The sequence below is a fragment of the Sebastes umbrosus genome, chromosome 18, assembly GCF_015220745.1.
Source record: "Sebastes umbrosus isolate fSebUmb1 chromosome 18, fSebUmb1.pri, whole genome shotgun sequence".
In the NCBI taxonomy this organism is placed as follows: domain Eukaryota; kingdom Metazoa; phylum Chordata; class Actinopteri; order Perciformes; family Sebastidae; genus Sebastes; species Sebastes umbrosus.
Genome location: NC_051286.1, coordinates 12,378,373 through 12,396,975, shown reverse-complemented (window position 1 = coordinate 12,396,975; position 18,603 = coordinate 12,378,373). Strand labels below are relative to the sequence as shown.

Genomic DNA, 18,603 nt, shown 5'->3' with positions numbered 1-18,603 from the left:
GCGGCTGGGACTTCAGCTGTATTTACACTAAAGGTGATCGTTTGTGGGTTCAGCTCAGCACACACACACTTTGTCCGGAACAAGCGCTGTAGTTGAAGCCGCTTTAAACATCCAAGATTTCTCCAAACAACAGATTTATATGAGGTATGATGAATCACTGTTTCCTCTACAGGAGAGCGAATTTGGACAATCTACAATTCACATTGTTTAAACCTGCAATAACCATTTGCGGGCAGTGGAATCAAGCTGTAAAAGCAACACTGACACACTATCGCTATTTAAGTTGATATGATGAACTCCTGAGGGAAAGGTATGGCTCTTAAGCTGCACTAACTCCACTACGTTCATCGGCAAGTCGCTAATTTATCTGTCTGACGTTTAATGCTGGGAAATTGGTGAGAGTTAAGAGGTGAGGATGAACCAAAACAATGAAGTTGTGGGCTGGAAAATCTAAACAAAGAGTAAAAGGATGCTCTGAAGCTCCATAGAGCTGAGAGGAACGACAGAGTTGGATGATAATCCTCTGTCAGTTCATCACTATGAGCGACTCCTTTCACATGTGATTCATTGTAAAGCTGTAACCATAATTCGACTAATCGATTAGTAGATCGACAGTAATATAATCAGGAAGTATTTTGATAATCAATTAATCTTTAAAGTCATTTTTCATGCACAAAAATGGCAGAAAATGCTGTTTTCACCCACTCAAATATGGATATTTCCTTCTTTTCTCTGTTTTATATCATATTAAATTGACAAAACAAGATATTTTAAGACATCACCTTGAACTTTGAGAAACTCTGACGGACATTTTTCACAATTTTCAGACATTTCATCGACCAAACAATCGATTCAATCTAGAAAATAAACGTCAGATTACTCAATAATAAAAATAATTGTTAGTTGCAGCCCTAATCCATTGTTAATATAAAAATATTGAGTAGCTTTCGTCGTTAAACACAAAATATTTGCTATTTTGAGCTGTTTTTATATAACCCATACAGGGATAATTCGACCCAAGCAATGACGATAAAAACTCTAAAATGCCCTCGCTTGGCGCTAGGTTTGGAAATTTAAGCGATTTAACCGAAAGATGATTCCACCCAGTGATGACATTAAAATTAAAGATTTGAAAGAAGTAGTCTGACTGAGTTAGCCTAACTGATCCCCCCACCCAACTTGTGCTGAGGAGTAGTGTTTGATTACTCTCTTTTCAGACGTCTTTCCTCCCTGGAGAGACATATTCCTGTAAGGAGAACGTAGCCGTGACTGTGCCAAACATTATCTTAATGCAAATATCATAAGCACTTTGTTCGGCTGGTGTACAATATAAACACTAGCTCACATTTGTTGTGCAACAAGGAGCATGTGCTACAAGGAGGGCAGTCCCTGTCTCCACTTGAGGGGATTTAATGCAGTTAAAACAGTAGCAACAAGTGAAATATAGTATGTATTCCATATTATGCCTATAAGCAACATTACCCACATGGCCACACTGGCAGTGTATAGGCTTGTTAGCTACAGCTGACAGAGACACTAATATTCTCCAGCTGGAGTTGGTTTAGTTGAGTATGGAGAAATTAGCCTTTAGCAAAGAAGGTAAAAAAAGCATGAACAGTCAGACTCAAATTGTGTAATGCTGCGTCTGGGACTTACACGTTGAAGGAATAAAACTATAGAGTGTAAACTATTAGTGTGTGTCTGCCATAACAGATGGCTCACCTGAATGCATGTTTTGCTGGATATTAAGGCCTTTCTGAGGTTAACTACACCTGAATATAGAACCACCGGCAAGGACACACACACACCTACTGTATGTATGCAGCTGAATCACATACAGCTCTGTCTCTGTCTGCAGGAGCCTTGGCGCACACACACACACACACACATCTCAGCACACAAACACGGTGACAGGCAATTCCTCAAGGTCTGGTACCTTGGGAACCTCTCTGTCTTTCCTCCTCGGTGTGTGTGTGTGTGACTGTGTGTGCAGAGCACCGTGAGTGTGTATGTGTGTGTCGAGGTAAGGAGCTTGCAGGCAGAGACAGAGCGTCTAGATTTTAGTAAGGTCATAACCAACCATTTACACAGCCCATGGCCATTAGGTGCTCATGGTTTTGACGCCTGTACGCCTTCAAACCAGAACAGCCTCTGTCTCTTAACACACCTGTTATACTACAAACATACAGCAGCTCAAAAAAGGGTTGATGCAATGGCACAATGTTATCCTCAACTAGTACACTGCAGGAGCTGACATAATATCAGGTATCAGTCAATCAAGTTCTCTATTTTTATATCTTTGTAAATTAACTACCAGTAGGTTTTGGAAAAAACAAGCAATTTCAAGACCTAATATTTCACTACTTTCTGACATTTAGGCTGAGGTTTGTTGGATTTATTATGTACAAAAGTGCTTACAATGACCTGCAATAACCTGACTGTTGGATTTGTTGTGAATGGAGTGATTGCGAGGAAAGGGAGGCAGGTGCTGTTCTTTTTGCAAGGTCAAGAAGAGGAAGGAGTCAGAAGGAGATAACAAAGAAGAAGATATGCAGCAAAAATATCACGTGTCATAATCTCATGAATATTAATATTGTGTAAACCATGAATAGGCTGGATCAGGGATAGCTCGGGGTTCAGACTTCACGAACTGACCCATGCACTGTATGTTGTCAGGGACACGTTGATTAGATCCAGATATCTGTAAACTCTTTTATTTTACTTATGCAACATTGATTGTTCGGAATAAATTGAATCATTATGCTTTAACTCATCTGTTTGGAAATTCTCTTTGTCACACAAGATTAACCAACACGTAACTGGGCCTTGACCTCTTGGAGGTAGAAGGCCAGTTCCTTCAGGTTGCAGATTGCAACCAGCTGTCACCCCTCCGTTAAGAGGATCCGCTCCCTGAGTAGATATAAACGGCTCATTCTAAGCTAACGGAAACACAACAATTCTTAGTTTAATTATTATACACTCATGAAAACATAGTTTTGAATAATATATTCCATTTCCGCTAATAGATCCCCCGAAATCCTACACACTGCTCCTTTAATAGATAAACAATAAATGAATCAAAAACAATCAATAGATTACAGTATAATCTCCTGTTTTACCTTGTATACTGAGATCCATTTAATATAATGTCGCCAATATGACCTTCACTGTAAACACAAGGAATTTGGATTTTTGCAATAGTTGCCACTAGGGATGTCTCTGATAAGAATTGACATAGTCCATTCTGATTGGTCAAGTCTTGCCTGTCGTCGACTGCACATCAAATTGTGTTTGTTTTTTTTGCTCATTGACCCCCCTCTGTTTTAGCTTTATTTATTTATATATAAAAAAATGGTAAAATAATAAAATTATCATTCAAGATCCCTGTGAATATTGCATAGCTGTTGTTTCAGAATAATGGACAGCGCTGGTTGTTGTGTGTAGGTGCGGCGCTGTCCGTAGTGCTGAAATGGAGCGACAGACACGGTTTCTTAACCTGCTCGCTTTTCATGGTTGCAAATAATAATAATAATAATAATAATAATAAACTTTCGTCCCCAATTCCATTTTCCCCACATTGTAGCGATCCACAGACAGAAGGGGAAACGACAGGGACGCAAAGGGACAGTCAACTAAAGAGAGAGATGCATGCCGCAAACAGCTGTTTCTACGCGCCTCCCCCTGCTGATTTTAGAGAATCATTCATCATCAAAGTAAATTTAGAGCTCTGATAGCGCTACGTTATTATGTGAGTTGTCTCTGATTAATAAATATATTCTTTTATTTTGAAACAGAAGCCTTATGTTGTTGTTATTTAGCCTTTCTGAGGCTAATGCCAAGAACCTGCTCCAATGGTCCCGCAAAGGAGATTAATTGAACGCACATGAGTTATTTTCACTAAAATTTTTAACATTATTATTAATAGGATGATATTTATACAAAATAGCCTATATATATATATATATATATATATATATCATGATTTATCGGGAGAAACCAAGCAATTCTATGTAAAATCAAACATTTAGCACCCCCATATATTCCCAGAATGGATTGATCCTTTGTTTCATAACCACATTTTTCCACCACTGCGACGATTCAACTGCAGTTGAATTGAATCCTCGAACAGTCGACTATTCTGGGTCACCCCTAATTGCCTCATAATTGTTGCATTTATAGGTATTTTTAAGGTGTGGCACTCCCAAGGAATTGTACAATTCAAACAGAAATGTTGTTTCAATGTTAAATCAGTAGGTAGTGTATGGTCCTCTCACCAGCTGCCTTACTATGCATCCCGATGGTTGGGAGAACAAAAGAGTCTTGGTACAAAAGATGATTGAATGACATGGCAACAAAAAAACAGCCAAAGGTTTCATCTGTAATCAGGTTTCACAAAGATTTAGTGTTTGCTCTTAACTCCTCAACTAGTAGGCTACATATGAGGACGCGTAGCCAATTCATTATGCTCACCGTATCTATGGAGAGCATCATGATAGCACATCCTAACAGCTGCACTATAAGTACCCCTGCATGTGTAGCATAGCCGTAGATGATCTGATTAGACGTTGGCACACCTCGCTGCATAAATGTGTATCAAGAACAAAAAAAAAAATCTATGTAATGTTTTATCATACGAAGATGAGGATCACATTAATATCACCTACTGTATGCGTTACGTAAAAGATAATGTTTGCTACTTAATTATACTTAATTTATCATGGTAGGGCGTGAAGTGAACATTAAAACACACATGACCTCTTTCAACATAAGCCTCTGTATGTTTGGATAAGGCACTTGGGAGGTTACAAAATGATAAGAAAACATATGAAACATTAAAACGGGAAAGGGAAGCAGAGCCCCCAGAGACAGATTGGAAGATTACCTACAGCGGCAAGACAAAAGTAATGAGCTGCAGAGAATCAGCAGGGGGACCAGGAGCACAGAGAACAAGCAAATCCCATTAGAAAAATCCTACAATCCTGAAACAACTAAACAATTACATCCCTGGGAATGTGAATTGAAAAGGGAGTTTAAAAAAAAAAAAAAAAAAAGCATGCGAAGAATGCGGAACAACAGGAGATGAAGAATAAAAGAGGGAGGAATACTACACAGATATTTCAGCGGTGTGGCCCTGCAGAGACCCGGAGGTCAAATGAAGGGCACAGGGAGAAAAGCGAGATGACAAAATCTTTGTGCTTCACTGCACTCTGTAATCCAGTTCCCTTTACAAGCACCACAGGGACTGTGCCACACTGACAGCAACAGTTAGACCCGACCATGCCACACTTCCACACCTCAAGCAAAACCACCAAATGTCAGCCATCGACACTAATATGTTACATTAAGTCAAGCACATGAGGAGCCAGTCCTTTTTATTTTTAGCTCATCAAAGGCAGTGTTTTCATTCAGTCAAGGAGGAGCCTTTGAGTCAGTCAGGTCACCTTGAGAATAAACAGACACGGATATTCAGTTATGACGTTTTCATACGTAAAACTACGTATCTTTGTGTTTCAATTCTTTCTTTATAGACAGCAGCACACATGCTTCCAGATACGGAAGGTAATTCAAAGATTGCACATTCTTATTCAACCCCAAAAAATGAATTTGAATTAATCTCTTGCGGCTAGTTTCTCTGTCGCTGTCATGTATGATTTGATACAGCAACATTCCAATGAGACGCTGGAGATTTACAGCATGCAGTAAATAATAATAAAGTGATATTTACATCACTGGACAGGCGGGCAAGAGCTATCAGTATATGGAATAATCTGCTCGGGGCGAGTCTCAAACAACAACTAGCACTGCACTGCTTTATTTATAGACAAAGGAGGGCGACCTGGATCATTTGTCTCAGTTTTGACAGTTGGAAAGAAAATTGCCGTTAATATGATTTTTTGAAGTGCTAGCATTTAATCCTTAGAGATTAAAGAGAGAAGTGTCATGATGATAAAAGCCTCCGATTTACAAATGCACCACGATTTGAAATCAATAGGAGCAGCTATAGTGTTACCATGTGCTGATGTACACATACCATCACTCCTGAATCAGACAAATTCAATAGAGAGCACACACAGGCTCATTTACTTTGCAAACATGACTCCTGATGATGACGGACCTCTGTGGTTTGGAGACCGGGCAGTGGTCAAACCCTTTTGGTCATGAGAGGGCTGTTACAATACAGAAGCATATTGACCATGACTAATCTGAGTGCAAATCAATACAGTAGGTACTGTATACATGGTCCACACAAGTGACCCCGAGCAAGTGCTGGAAAAAGCAGTTACGTGAAGCAAATCATAAATCACAACAGGCTGACAGAACTCTGTGTCCGTGGTTGTCACAGTCTTCAAGGTCATTTGTTTCCAAAAACATTGGAATTATTGTAAAATCATCAAAACAGCTAAAGGATAATTATAGTTTATTACGACTTGGCCATTTTTCTCTTCTGTATTTGTAAAATTTTGCCGATATTGCTCAGATTTGGGACCAAGGCAACATTTGAACAAGCAGTGAGATGATCAGACAGATTATAAACAAGCCAAGTTAAGCCAGATTGTCCAGACAACTTTATTTGGAGCTAAAACTGAAAGAGAGTGCATCTGACATGCAAAAATAATAATCTCCCATTACACAAGAAAAACTGTGTGCAAGCTCAGTAGTAGCCTGCTTCCAGACCGCTAAATTGCTACCCACATCTAAGATTGGTTCAGTAACTCGTATAGGTCTAGTTTTGTGCCCACTGACGGCTGTTAAACTTTATTATAATCATCATATACATACATACATACATACTTGAAATTTGACCTCAGTATTTAACCCATCCTAAACATTTAAGCATAAGCAACTTGGGGTTCAGTGTCTCGCTCAAGGACACTTCGACATGGAAAACGGTGATCGAACCACCAACCTTGTGGTTAAAGGTAAACCCGCTCTGCCCACTAAGCTGCAGCCGCCCAGTAGAGAAACAGTCGACCAATCAGAGCTTTGTTGGCAGGACTGCAACTGACGATCTTCCTATGTAGCTCGCTACATCCATTAATAATAGAGATGGAAAAATGGGCACAATGTTGTGAAAATGTGAACTGATCCTACCAACCACTACCACAGCTTCAATGCCGCCAGAAAAATGACATCAGCATGTCCCTTTCTACTGACAGTCACACGGTAGGTCAAAGGTCAACCTGGAAGTTGGTCTGCAAACTCTGCTGGCTGTTTACAACAGACAACTTGGGTAATAGTTTAACTGTTTTGCCGCTTCATAATAAGACTGCTCTTGTTCCTTGACATATCTCTTTTCAAATAACGACAACAAATAAATAATGGTATTAGTACAAATAGGAATGATGGCCAAAACTATGAAAATAAAATCCAAGTTGCAATGATCTGGAAAGTTGTTTTTTTAATATAAGAAAGAAGAACAGATCAAATTCATCTCTCTTGGGCCATTTCCCATTGAAACTCAGTGAAACTCGTCTGCCACTCACAGCTAAAGTTTTGATGCCCGCCTCCTCATTTCCACCGCCAAGTTAAATACTGCATTTCAAAGTACTAACGGTTCTCAACAGCTTCCATCTGAAATGATTACGCAAATGTAAAAAGCATGACTACAGAACTGCGGCATCCATCATCAGCTTTGATATCAAGTCTGAATGTCATCTTAGTTATTTTGTGTTTACTTTCAATTAAAGCTATCTACTTAGTGCTTCACAAAAACAAAATGAAAAGCAATCCCAGGGAAGCAAACGCTATATAATTTCCGTGGTCAAAACATTGTAGCCTCAATTTTCCAAAAGCAGTCAGAATAGAGCCAACCATCAACCGGTGCAGTAGGTAGGTACGCCCCCTCTGAGTGGATGTGTACAAATGTGAACCCATTTATTCTCTCCAGTCCACATGACACTGTGTGTTTACGATGAGCCGCTCAAGCGTTGCCTGCCGTCTGTTGGGAATAATTAGTTCGCAGGTTGGTGACCTCTTAGCCGCACATGCATGTCCACACACATACTCTACAGCTTGCTTTCTATTATTATTTTATATGCAGACTGGTGAGAATTAAAAAGGCGATTGTTTTTGCATTAATTCTTTCCTCCTGTATCAAAGTTTGATGAATGTATCTTGATCCTAATTTACAAAAAACCTTGATGACAGGGCCAAAATCACAAACTTTTCCAGACAAAACGTCGTTAGTATTCATCACAAACAGCCATCACCATCGCTGTTGTTAACCTCTCTCCTCCGGGTCATCAAGATAACTCGTCCTCCAATAACGTTGCTTTCTAGAGAAAAATATCACATGGCTTCCTGATTTGTGATGACTCACTGGAGGTGTGTGTGTGCATGGATGTTTTTTTGTGTTTGTTTTTGTTGCATGTGCCCGCTTCCATTAGCGAACTGGTAAAAAACATAACTAATCTTCAAAGTCATATGTCTCACTTGAACATGCAGACATGCACACGCGGGACTATAATTTCTGGCAAGACAGGCGCTGGCAGAGATAGAGGACGGGGGGAGCGAGAGGAGTAAGAGCCGGAGTTAAATGTACACTAAATTATTGAAGAGAAGCAACATGGCAGCACAACTTTAATCATCCTAAACCCGGATCCCATTTGGGGCTTGTCAAGGCTAAAGGACTTAGGCAGGACACGCTGTCAGGATATTGGACAGAGAGAGAGAGAGAGAGAGGCAGCAACTACACTGTTGTGGTACTGATGCAGCAAAATTTGTTTTCCATTTCTAAGAACCGATAGAACAGAGAGGAGGAAAGCTGAGTGCTTTTTGGAGAGCATGAAAGATGAAACCCCGGTACACAAGGGGTCTTTGATTAAGAGTACTTCACTACAAACATTCACAGGCACGCACACATGCTGTGTTCCAGTAATGGTGTAAAGTTGATGTGCACTGAACTGACATGAAAGCTGCATCTCTGGTGACCTCACCGCGGACTCTACTTTTAACCATTTCTTTTTTTTTTTTTAAACGCCATCTGGCAGACACAAGCAGACTCTTCCAACCCTACCAGCAGCTCTTTAAAACACACACACACGCCATTAAACTCTCTCATCAGACGCGATAAGATGATTTCATTTTGAGCTTGTTTTTCTCTTCCCCAATCCTTGTGTGAAAAGTGAAATGAGGTCAACTAGGATGAGATACTAATCCCTCTTGATTTTGTGTGATACCTCCTCCTCTTTCCCAGCCTTTCATCCCTCCATATGCTACTGCTAGATAACCTGCTAACCCCTGACACAGTAATGACTTTTCCTAGACATCACCACCGCAGCACAGATGCAACATTACTAGTTCTATATATCGCAAATGAAGACGTGCATTGATCGCACATACAACATGCTGTATATAAAAACACAGCAGCGGCTTAACTCCTTTGATGAGACGGTCGCTATCTCAGTCAGCCTCGTCTTTGCTGCTGCCAAAGCTCCGGCGCATTGCATAACTGAACGCAGACACAAACACACGACCCCAGGCCTGGTCTGCTGCTGCTGCACTATGGAGAGAGCCATCTAGAAGAGTTAGCCCGCCAACTGTCAACCCCAATGAGGAGGCAGCACCAAATGAGAAGGAGAATAAAGATGCAACAAAACAGATAGAAGACTAAATGAATAAACGAATGGTCTGTGACCTGAAAAGAAGCTCCCACACTCTCTAAACAATAAACTGGAAAGAGGGCTTTCGACGCAAAACGCTTTTTTTTTCACCCTCTGTCTCTGAAGATGCTGAAGCCAGAGAGTCTCTGTAATTGCTGATTACAATCAAAACCATTACCATAATCACAGGCATATGAACTATATACACTCAGTGTTCTGTTAGTGGCGTCTGTGAACTACCCTGTGAAACAATATCGCACTAGAATCCTTTGGGGATTTCTAACATACATTGAAATTCCCATCAAAGTTGTGTTCACAAAGAGAAATATGCATGCACACACACTGTGGAGCCCATGTAAGCTACAATCGCACGCTTTCATTTGTACGTTCTACACTGATGAAATCCCAACACCTACTGCTGAGCTTTCCATTTCAACACTTCAAATGATTCCCATTCAGTAGTCCAGTCAGAGAGCTCGTGTCTCGGTGAGGTTCTCCTGAGACTGCAGACAAAAAGGTTGGAGGGTAGCACAGATACTGCAGATTAATGATGGAGATATGTCATAGTCAATCTGTGCTACGACCAAAAGCTGACCAGGGCCACAGTTACTGCAAAGCCTGTATGTGTACAAAGTTGTCTCTGCAAACGTGTGCCCCGCTGTCCACCCGCATGTGCAAACCCTCCCGTGTATGTCAGCACACATACAGTATTTGCGTGTGCACATCCGCTAACATTTGTAGAAGTCATCATCGACCATCATATGCCTGTGTGTGACCGCGCAAATGTGTGTGTGTTACCTCCGCCACCTCCGAATGTCTATCCCGAAATAATAACTCTGTGTGTGCGTGAGTGTGTTTGTGCCCCCATTTGTATGTGCGAGTCCTATGATGTCCTGCGCCTGCCGATGAGATAATCTGGCAGAGCATGGAGTGACAATTTGATCAATTGCTGGCTCACAGGGCGTCTCTGAGTTATAGCGCTGCCATCTCTCCTGGCCACCGCCAGTAAAGAGCCGTCTCTCCGCAGAGATGAGCCGCCACATTGTTGCACACGCAGCTGCAGACCACCCAGCAAATAGACAGACACACACGAATACACATGACGGTAAGTGGCCAAATTCATCCAGTAAGGCCCCTGCACCATGTTGTTTGTCGGGGAGTCTCCCATTACATAGTGCTCTGGAAAAATTGGTAATTTCCACCCACATCATGCTCGCCTTTAACACACCAACTGAATCAGCAGAGTATAAATTTCAATTATCAAGGGTGGTGACTTTTTTCTATTAGAAAAAAATACTCTTATTTACATCCTAAATGGATTCTGTCCAAATACTGGAAAGCTGGTTAAAGTATGGGATAAAAGTTCAGGGTATTGTTTGAAATCTTTCGATACTATTCCCATGAGATATCTTAGTGTAGTGTAGTTTAAATACATATGTTTTTATTTACAACGATGCCAAACTTCCCAATGCATTAGTATTTATTGTTGTTTTAACACAAGCAGCCTTACAGTCCAAAGTTAGTAAAGTTTCCTGATTTAAAACAGGAAATATCTGACCACATAGAATATGTAAACAAGAGATTTTCACAGTTTTTGATACTCAATTCTACATACTCATTTTGGTTGATACCATAGACAATATATAAGAAAAGGAAGTAGTCACCATGACGTCACCCATTGGTTTGTGGACTACCGTTTTGAAGCCTCAAGTTGCCATCTTGGCTATTTGCCACCAGAAGTAACATGAGAGGGTGGAGCTAAGCACAACCGAATACTGGATAAGATATTTTTAGGCGACCGAAATGTTATAATTAACTCTCATGAACTGAAAACACACAATGAAAGGGTTAAAGTTATAAAACGAAAACACTGACAACTCCCAGACTGGACAACGCCGTGGTAGCGACCCGTCAATCACAAGGTAAATCACACCCTAAAGCATACCCTGCTTTATGGTCTATTTTACTCTAAATGGGACCATAATTTATTAAATGAACATCATGCTGTATTGAAGAAGACTTGAAACTAGCGATTGAGACCATAAACTCATGTTTACAATGTTTACTGAGGTAATAAATCAAGTGAGAAGTAGGCTCATTTTCTCAGAGACTTCTATACAATCAGACTTCTTTTTGCAACCAGAGGAGTCGCCCCCTGCTGGCTATTAGAAAGAATGCAAGTTTAAGGCACTTCTGCATTGGCTTCAGACCCCAGAGTTGCGCACTGGTTGTTACTCCAAAACGATTGAGGTTCCATTTCCCGCCTCACTGTTTACTGATGGTGATTATAATTCCACTTTTTTATAATTATGAAGGTGTAGCAGAGACTTTTCTTTATTCTTACGGTTATATTGTAGCAAGTGTTTTTCCCCCTCAGATGAGACTGTATACTTCAGTTAATGAAATCTTTCTCTCCAGAGGCTGATGGATATCAATTAACATCATGTTTAGCTCTGATGAAAGCTAATAATATCATCACATTATATGGTTGATAAGCAGCTCATTATGTTGCATTAGCCCCACCTTTTTTTGTGTGTTGTCGCAGGCTTTATGATACCAAATGCTGTGTGTCAACAACCTGCTGCAGATGTTGTTCAACAGCAAGACCATTAAACTACTCGGCCAAAGGCTCTTGTGTTGTGTTTGAGTCATATTGGATACAGTGACAACAAGTTGCATCAGTGCAACAAATTTAGTTCAAGACTGGTCAAGAAATAAAGGACATACAGAGGTAACACTTTACTTTGATAGTCCATCTAGTCAACTTGGAAGATGCTGACACAACCTACAGATGAGAAGTTGCAAAAAACATATTGACAGTAAACAGACACGTTTTGTAAAATCTGTAAATCAGCACTTGAAATTCACCTTATAGTCTACTGGTAGTTAGTTGAATACATGTTACTTGTCAACTGATACACTGTCGACATGCTATTGATAACTTGTAGAGTGTCAACAGATGGACTATCAAAATAAAGTGTTACTCATACAGAACAAGAGTCCTTCTTCTTTTTGCCGCCCTGCCTCTAATCACAAACACTTTGTCTCAACACTCAAGGGCTTTTATAATTCAGCATTTTCGAAAAGCAGCATCTCTGTTTATTTACAAAATTACACCACTAATCCGATGGATGGCTAATATGTGTGGACTGCTTGCACAGCTAAACCTGTTTTCCAAATGCTCGCGACTTCTTTTCGCTGCAGAGAAATCGCACAGAAAAACAATTGACAGCAGTGTGTGCACTTGGGCATATCTGTCTCAGTGCATTACCACACACAGATCAATAAGGATTCTATTCTTGGCCATTAGATCTTCAAGCAGGGGATAGCCTGCCTCTCTCACTCTTTCCGATCTATTCCCTCTCTCTCTGCTCTATTGGCCTGGCCTGTCCTCTCTCTCTCTCTCTCTCTCTCTCTATTCCCCTCCTCCAGACCAACACCAAAGGGACATTGTCATCTTCCCAGCTGGACAGTGGAAGCAGCAGCGGCGTCAGTGGCGAGCATCAAACACGGGACAGTTTTTAGGGGGATCACAGAAGTGATTGGTTCTATGGCAAGAGGGATCAGCCGTCTCGGAGGAGGATTCACGCACGCACGCAGACATGTACGCATGTATTTGCTCGCACGCACGCGTCCACACACACACCTCCTGCTCCTGCTGCAATTCTCAGTCCTCTGCCACGCTGCCAGGCTGAGGCCCTTGATCTGCCACTTCCTGTAATCCTCCATGGGAGAGGGGTGCAGCCAAATGTCCTGGCAGGGCGGCCAGGCAAACAAACACACATACACACAAACATGCATAGACACGGATAGCCGCGAGTGGCCACTAAGTGCAAAAATAATGACCTGCAGGACATAGATGTGTATCGGCGCAGGACTCCCAGGATGCCTCTCACAAAACATGCAACCTAATGAAACTAAAATACATCATAGAAAAAACCCACAAGCTGCAGCAGCACAGCCATGCAAAATAACATGAATCGTGAAATCTCCATTATGTCCCCCTTCATCTGTGCCACGCTGGTATCGTTGTCATCAGATAAAGAGACGGGGCTGACTAAACAGCAAATGACAGGGGGAGAGAACCAGAACCAAAGAATAGATGGATGACTCCCAATTCACCTTCCCCTGACTCTGATAAGACTCTATCTGATCCACATCACTCAAACACAAGAGATCCCTCTGTTCATTCAATTTCAAAGTGACCAGTTTCAGCCAGAAGGAACCATCTGACAAGATCATTTCAGCCAAACTCTGGATAGTCGGAGGGAGAATGCATTCTGATCTCTAAGCTGATTGGTTATGGGCGTCTTTTACACCACCAGTACTGTTCAGCTTTTTACTTATACTGCGTTCACCCATTCTGGAGCTCACAGGAGTAATGTACCAGCCAGCAAGACATAAGCCCCATTAAGCTTATTCACCAGTTCCTGCATCAGCCCTGACTTTCTACCAGAGGAGGGATTTCATCTCCTATCTTCTAATACATGTGTACCACTGACAGAAACCCTGGATTTCATCATCCACAGCAGAGCAGCAGTTGAATCTATAAATCTTTAGGAACAGTCAGTCATTTCCAGAAAAAAGTGGTGCATCATTATCTCCCTCTCTCACCAGAAAACATACCGAAGGTACATGGACTCAACAACATGGCTTCGTGGACTCAATGCTCTCTGTTTTCATCTTCACCTCCCCTGCGCAGGTGAACGAGACTGAGTCACAGCCATAGCCGCCAGCAGGCGGTAACGAGGGACAGCCAGGTGGACGGCTCTTCATCACACCGTAATGAGCTGGCAAAGGTTGTCGGACAGGCATGAGAACACATGGAGGACCTGTAAAAAGCAGCCTGACACAGGCGAGCTCGCGGGCGTTCTCAGAAGCTATACGACTCCCCGCGGTGCCATTTCATCACAAGCTGTTGTCCCTGTTTGTGTAAACGTCCTCACATTGCAAAAGGAAGCTGACGCAAGCTACCTTAACCGCTTACTTCTCCAGCTCAACTGCAGCACATACGTCAATACGCGGCTAAATGTGAACTTTTCAATGACATTTTCTTGTGAGCAACAGCGTGGCAATGCCAGTAAAAGCAGCTAAATTGGGGGATGCTGACTGACTTAGGCTTGTTCTTGGATTATGGTTTCAGCATTATCTTACCAGGTGACAACATCTGGAGCTTGTTACCGAAAAACTCTTCAGCACGCTCTAAAAATACCCTGAAACCCCACCGATGTACATCAGCATCTGACTATGGCAGCTCAGACATCTGTTCACTTACCTGCTGCTGCCTCACAGTGATGCAGAGACCCAAAGGAGCTACCACAGGCCACAGTAACCTATAACACTGGCAATGGCAAGAGAAAGGATACAATCTGAGTGCTCCACTCTGGGTGCCGATGGCCAGTATCTTCTGCACGGGGTCGAAAGCCATGGACGACGGTTGGTAAGGGAAGCCATGACGGACGGTCTGAGAGACGTGCAGAAAGATGGGAAAAAAAAGAGAATGCGTTATCAATTTGCATTTCACAGCAGGGGTGTTGTTTTGTCAGAGGATATCGCACACATGATTTTGGTAAACAAATGGTCCAGATGGATGTGGAAAGTGTTATGAAGCAGAAATGTAAAGCCTGAAATCGCACAGACAAGAGCGAACGAAAGAGAGGAACAAATGCTCTTTCTATGCACCGTTGCTCTGTTCTTCGTGATAGCCGATATTTGGCTTCGCTATTTAGGGTCCTTTTATAATCATGGGCCTATTTTGAGATTTCTCCTCTCCCATTTCACTCTTTTTATCTCGTTTTCCTTCTCTCGCTGCCTCCCACATGAAGTCGTGATTACACTGAAGTCTGGAAATAAAAAAAAAAACATGGAAAACACACCAATAAGGATGTGTTTGGATATGATTTGTTGCAGGGCCTTCTATTGGAGTGCATTGTGTTGTGTAGGGTGTCTCTGTTTTCTTCTGTATATTTATTGTGTGCTTCTATAGCTTTATGGCATCAGTCAGCTGGTGGTGGGCTGTTGGATTTGTTTGCGTAGCGGCAGAAGGCTAAAGCACGTTACATAAGAAGCACTCAGTGCAGCAGAGACACCTGCCTTCTCCGCAGAGAAACATTACGGAGAGTTTCTGTCCAGACAGACAGACAGACAGTGGAGGTGCAGGAGGGAGGATGGAGAGTCTTGTTCAAAGAGACGTCCATCAGATGCCTGGCTAGTTGATCAATGCCAATCAAACCTGCAAAGCTGGTCTTTCCAATCACAATATCCTCTGAGCCCTCAGGTGTGTTGGCTCAAGATTTTCTAGTTTTCTAGTTATTACTTCAGCAACAGTTAAAATGATTGCAGTTTTATGGACTTCTGCACCTTGTGCTGGTGTTTGGTTGGTTGTTTTGGTATCTCTATAACAGATAAGGTCAACAATCACATGACTCTGAGTTCCAGAGGCACACAGTGAGACAGAAATAAGATGAAAACTATCACTGGCAATGGACTGTGGTAGCTATACCAGACCTGCTTTTTTTCCAGCATGCATTTCACAAAGCTATTAAAACCTGCAAATACCTGATATAGAATGATGAGTAATTCTACAGTTAAAAAACCTTAAATTCACAAACAAGCCAGTGACGACTGCGCAGGTTAAATATGTGGGGGAAATCAATAGCGAGCACATTGATGGTCTATAAAAAGGCCACAGCAAAGCATAGGGACACACATGGGGAAATCCTGATTTAGCAATAATATAGTGGGCTAAGATGTTGCAATAGGAAAAGAAAAAACAAAACAGGCCCTCCACTCAGTCACTCCAGGCGCCATCAGTCCCCAAAGGATCAATGATCTGGGGGTAAAGTAGTGTGTGTGTGTGTGTGTGTAGAGGACAGTGTGAGAGGAGAGAGAGGTGGGGGTGGAGGGGAGGATGAGGAGGAGGATGGAGAGACACTGTGAGGAAGAGGCATAACACCAAAGGGGATGACACACACTCACATATACACACACATGAAACCAGAAAGCACCGTTTTGCTAATCCAAACCCAGCAGATTATGCAAGAAGGGATCAGTTTGTGGCCCAACCCCTCGATATATGACAGTTCATGCCAGGCAGGCACACATACATACATTCATACATACATACATACATACATACAGCAAAACGATGGTGTTTTCCACAATAGATGACATTTCTAGTTGGTTTGAGAAATATTGAGTAAAAAAAAAAAAAGAAAATACAGGAGAAATGCATATGCAACCACACTGGAACTTATACTGCTGTTTATTGTCCTGCATGTCGCACCAGAGCACATTCGCCACACAGTATATGCGCATTAGGTGCGTTCCAGCCTCTACCTACCCAAGCACATGATTCTCTCTTTCTAAACCAGATTATTGCCACATTTTATTTATTTTTATTGTAGTTTAGACTACAAAAATGATTCATGTATTGTGTGGAGCTCACTTTGCACCTGCTGTATCCTGAGATGGGATACACGCAGTACAAACTATGATATTCCTTTATTTATGCAATTAAATACTAGGGTGCTAACCGTGCTGGAAAAACAGCTGTGTAATAAAAAAATCAGCACCAGGCTCGCCCACCTTGCAGAGCTGGAAATGCTCGGACTGGAGTGTCTCCTGGATCAGATGGTTCTCCTGTGGTCCCACTTGGACAGACGGAGTGGAGGAGGACACCTCCTTCAAGCCGTCCAGCACCTTCCTGATGTTGAACTTCTTCATTTTGTCCAGACTGCAGAGCACACAATTGGAGATAAAGCCACTTTCTCTCTCACACACACGCACACACACACACTCTCTCTCTCTCTCTCTCTCTTCTGATTTCCTCTGTAAATCTCACATTTCAGTGGCTGTCCTTTAGCGCAGTCTCCATGGCTGAGGAAGGTAATGAAGGCTCTCCGTGGCGCGCACCGCACAGGTCAGCTTCTCGACGCGTAAATGTTTGGTGCGTCGGTGTTATAATATGCTCGGTGCTGTGCCCCACTGCGTCTCGGTGGCTCCTCTCTCCTCTCTCCTCTTCTTCTTCTTCTCCTCCTCGGCTTCCCTCCCCTCCCCTCTCGGCTGTGTGCGCCGCTCAGCCAAGGCGGAAACGCAGCAGAGCAGTAGTGGTGGTGGTGGTGGTGGTGTTTCTGCTGCTGCTGCTGCTGCTGCTGACGCTCTTGCGCATGTCTGAAAGAGAGAGCACACAGGGCTTCAACACAAATCCCACCACCTTGCCTTGCCAGCCCCCTCTCTCTCTCTCTCTCTCTCCCTCTCTCCTCCTTTCATCTCCTCCCTTCTCTCTCTCTCTCTCTCTGGCACGCACACACACACACAGTAGGTTTTGCTCCACTGCACCTGGTGATGTTGGGATGCTGCAGCGTTCACAGTGTCTGTGGTGTGGAGAGACAGACGTATGGGCTCGGTCCCATTCTTTCCACTACTATACACCCTCACCCTCATCCACTCCTCATCCTCTGATTGTGTGCCCGCATGGAAGGAGGTGCGCCATATTAAAGGCCATCCCCAAACCTTGGTGGATAGTGGACTATAAAAAAGCCTTGCTGCTGTGTTGGACTGGGGGGAATTGGAGAAACATTGCATAAATGTGCTGCATTTTTCCTTACACTGTATTTTTCTCAGCAGGTTTAGAAAAACAACTAAGAACATGTGGTGATGACATTAAAATGAAGCTTATGCGTAAATTCAGTCAGGAAGACTAGGGGTGCAATCTCATTCATTCTCATTTATTCTGGGTATCTCTGGCATGGGCACTTACTATGTCAACTGATTATGGGCGTTTCTCTTCAGTGACCAATCAGATCTTGCCATTTCTCCTTAAACCAATCACATCGTTGCTGTTAAAGGTTTAAAACTGTTCTCCTCATAAACTGATGACCCTCCACCACCCCATCACCTCCAGATTCACCACATCAGAGTAATCCTGCTCCACTTCATTCATCGGATCTGCATCAGTCTTTTCACTACCACCATCACCAGTGTCTAGACCCGGGGGGAA

General features: G+C 42.4%; 1 protein-coding gene across 5 annotated transcripts in view; it reads right to left on the bottom strand.

Moving 5' to 3' along the window:
- The window catches only part of stxbp5a (syntaxin binding protein 5a (tomosyn)), a 109,581-nt gene extending 91,499 nt beyond the window's left edge, over nt 1-18,082 (bottom strand). For 3 of the 5 annotated variants that reach the window (XM_037750127.1, XM_037750129.1, XM_037750130.1), the window contains exons 1-4: nt 17,943-18,082; nt 17,446-17,774; nt 17,190-17,337; nt 14,969-15,066 (exon numbers count right to left, since the gene is read on the bottom strand). In XM_037750127.1, the coding sequence (XP_037606055.1) occupies nt 14,969-15,066; nt 17,190-17,327 (236 nt within the window). In that variant the 5' untranslated portion in view covers nt 17,328-17,337; nt 17,446-17,774; nt 17,943-18,082. Of the gene's footprint in view, nt 1-14,968; nt 15,067-17,189; nt 17,338-17,445; nt 17,813-17,942 lie in introns of those variants that run through there. The other 2 variants (XM_037750131.1, XM_037750128.1) reach the window with 2 other exon arrangements.
- Nucleotides 18,083-18,603: the final 521 nt, after the last annotated feature.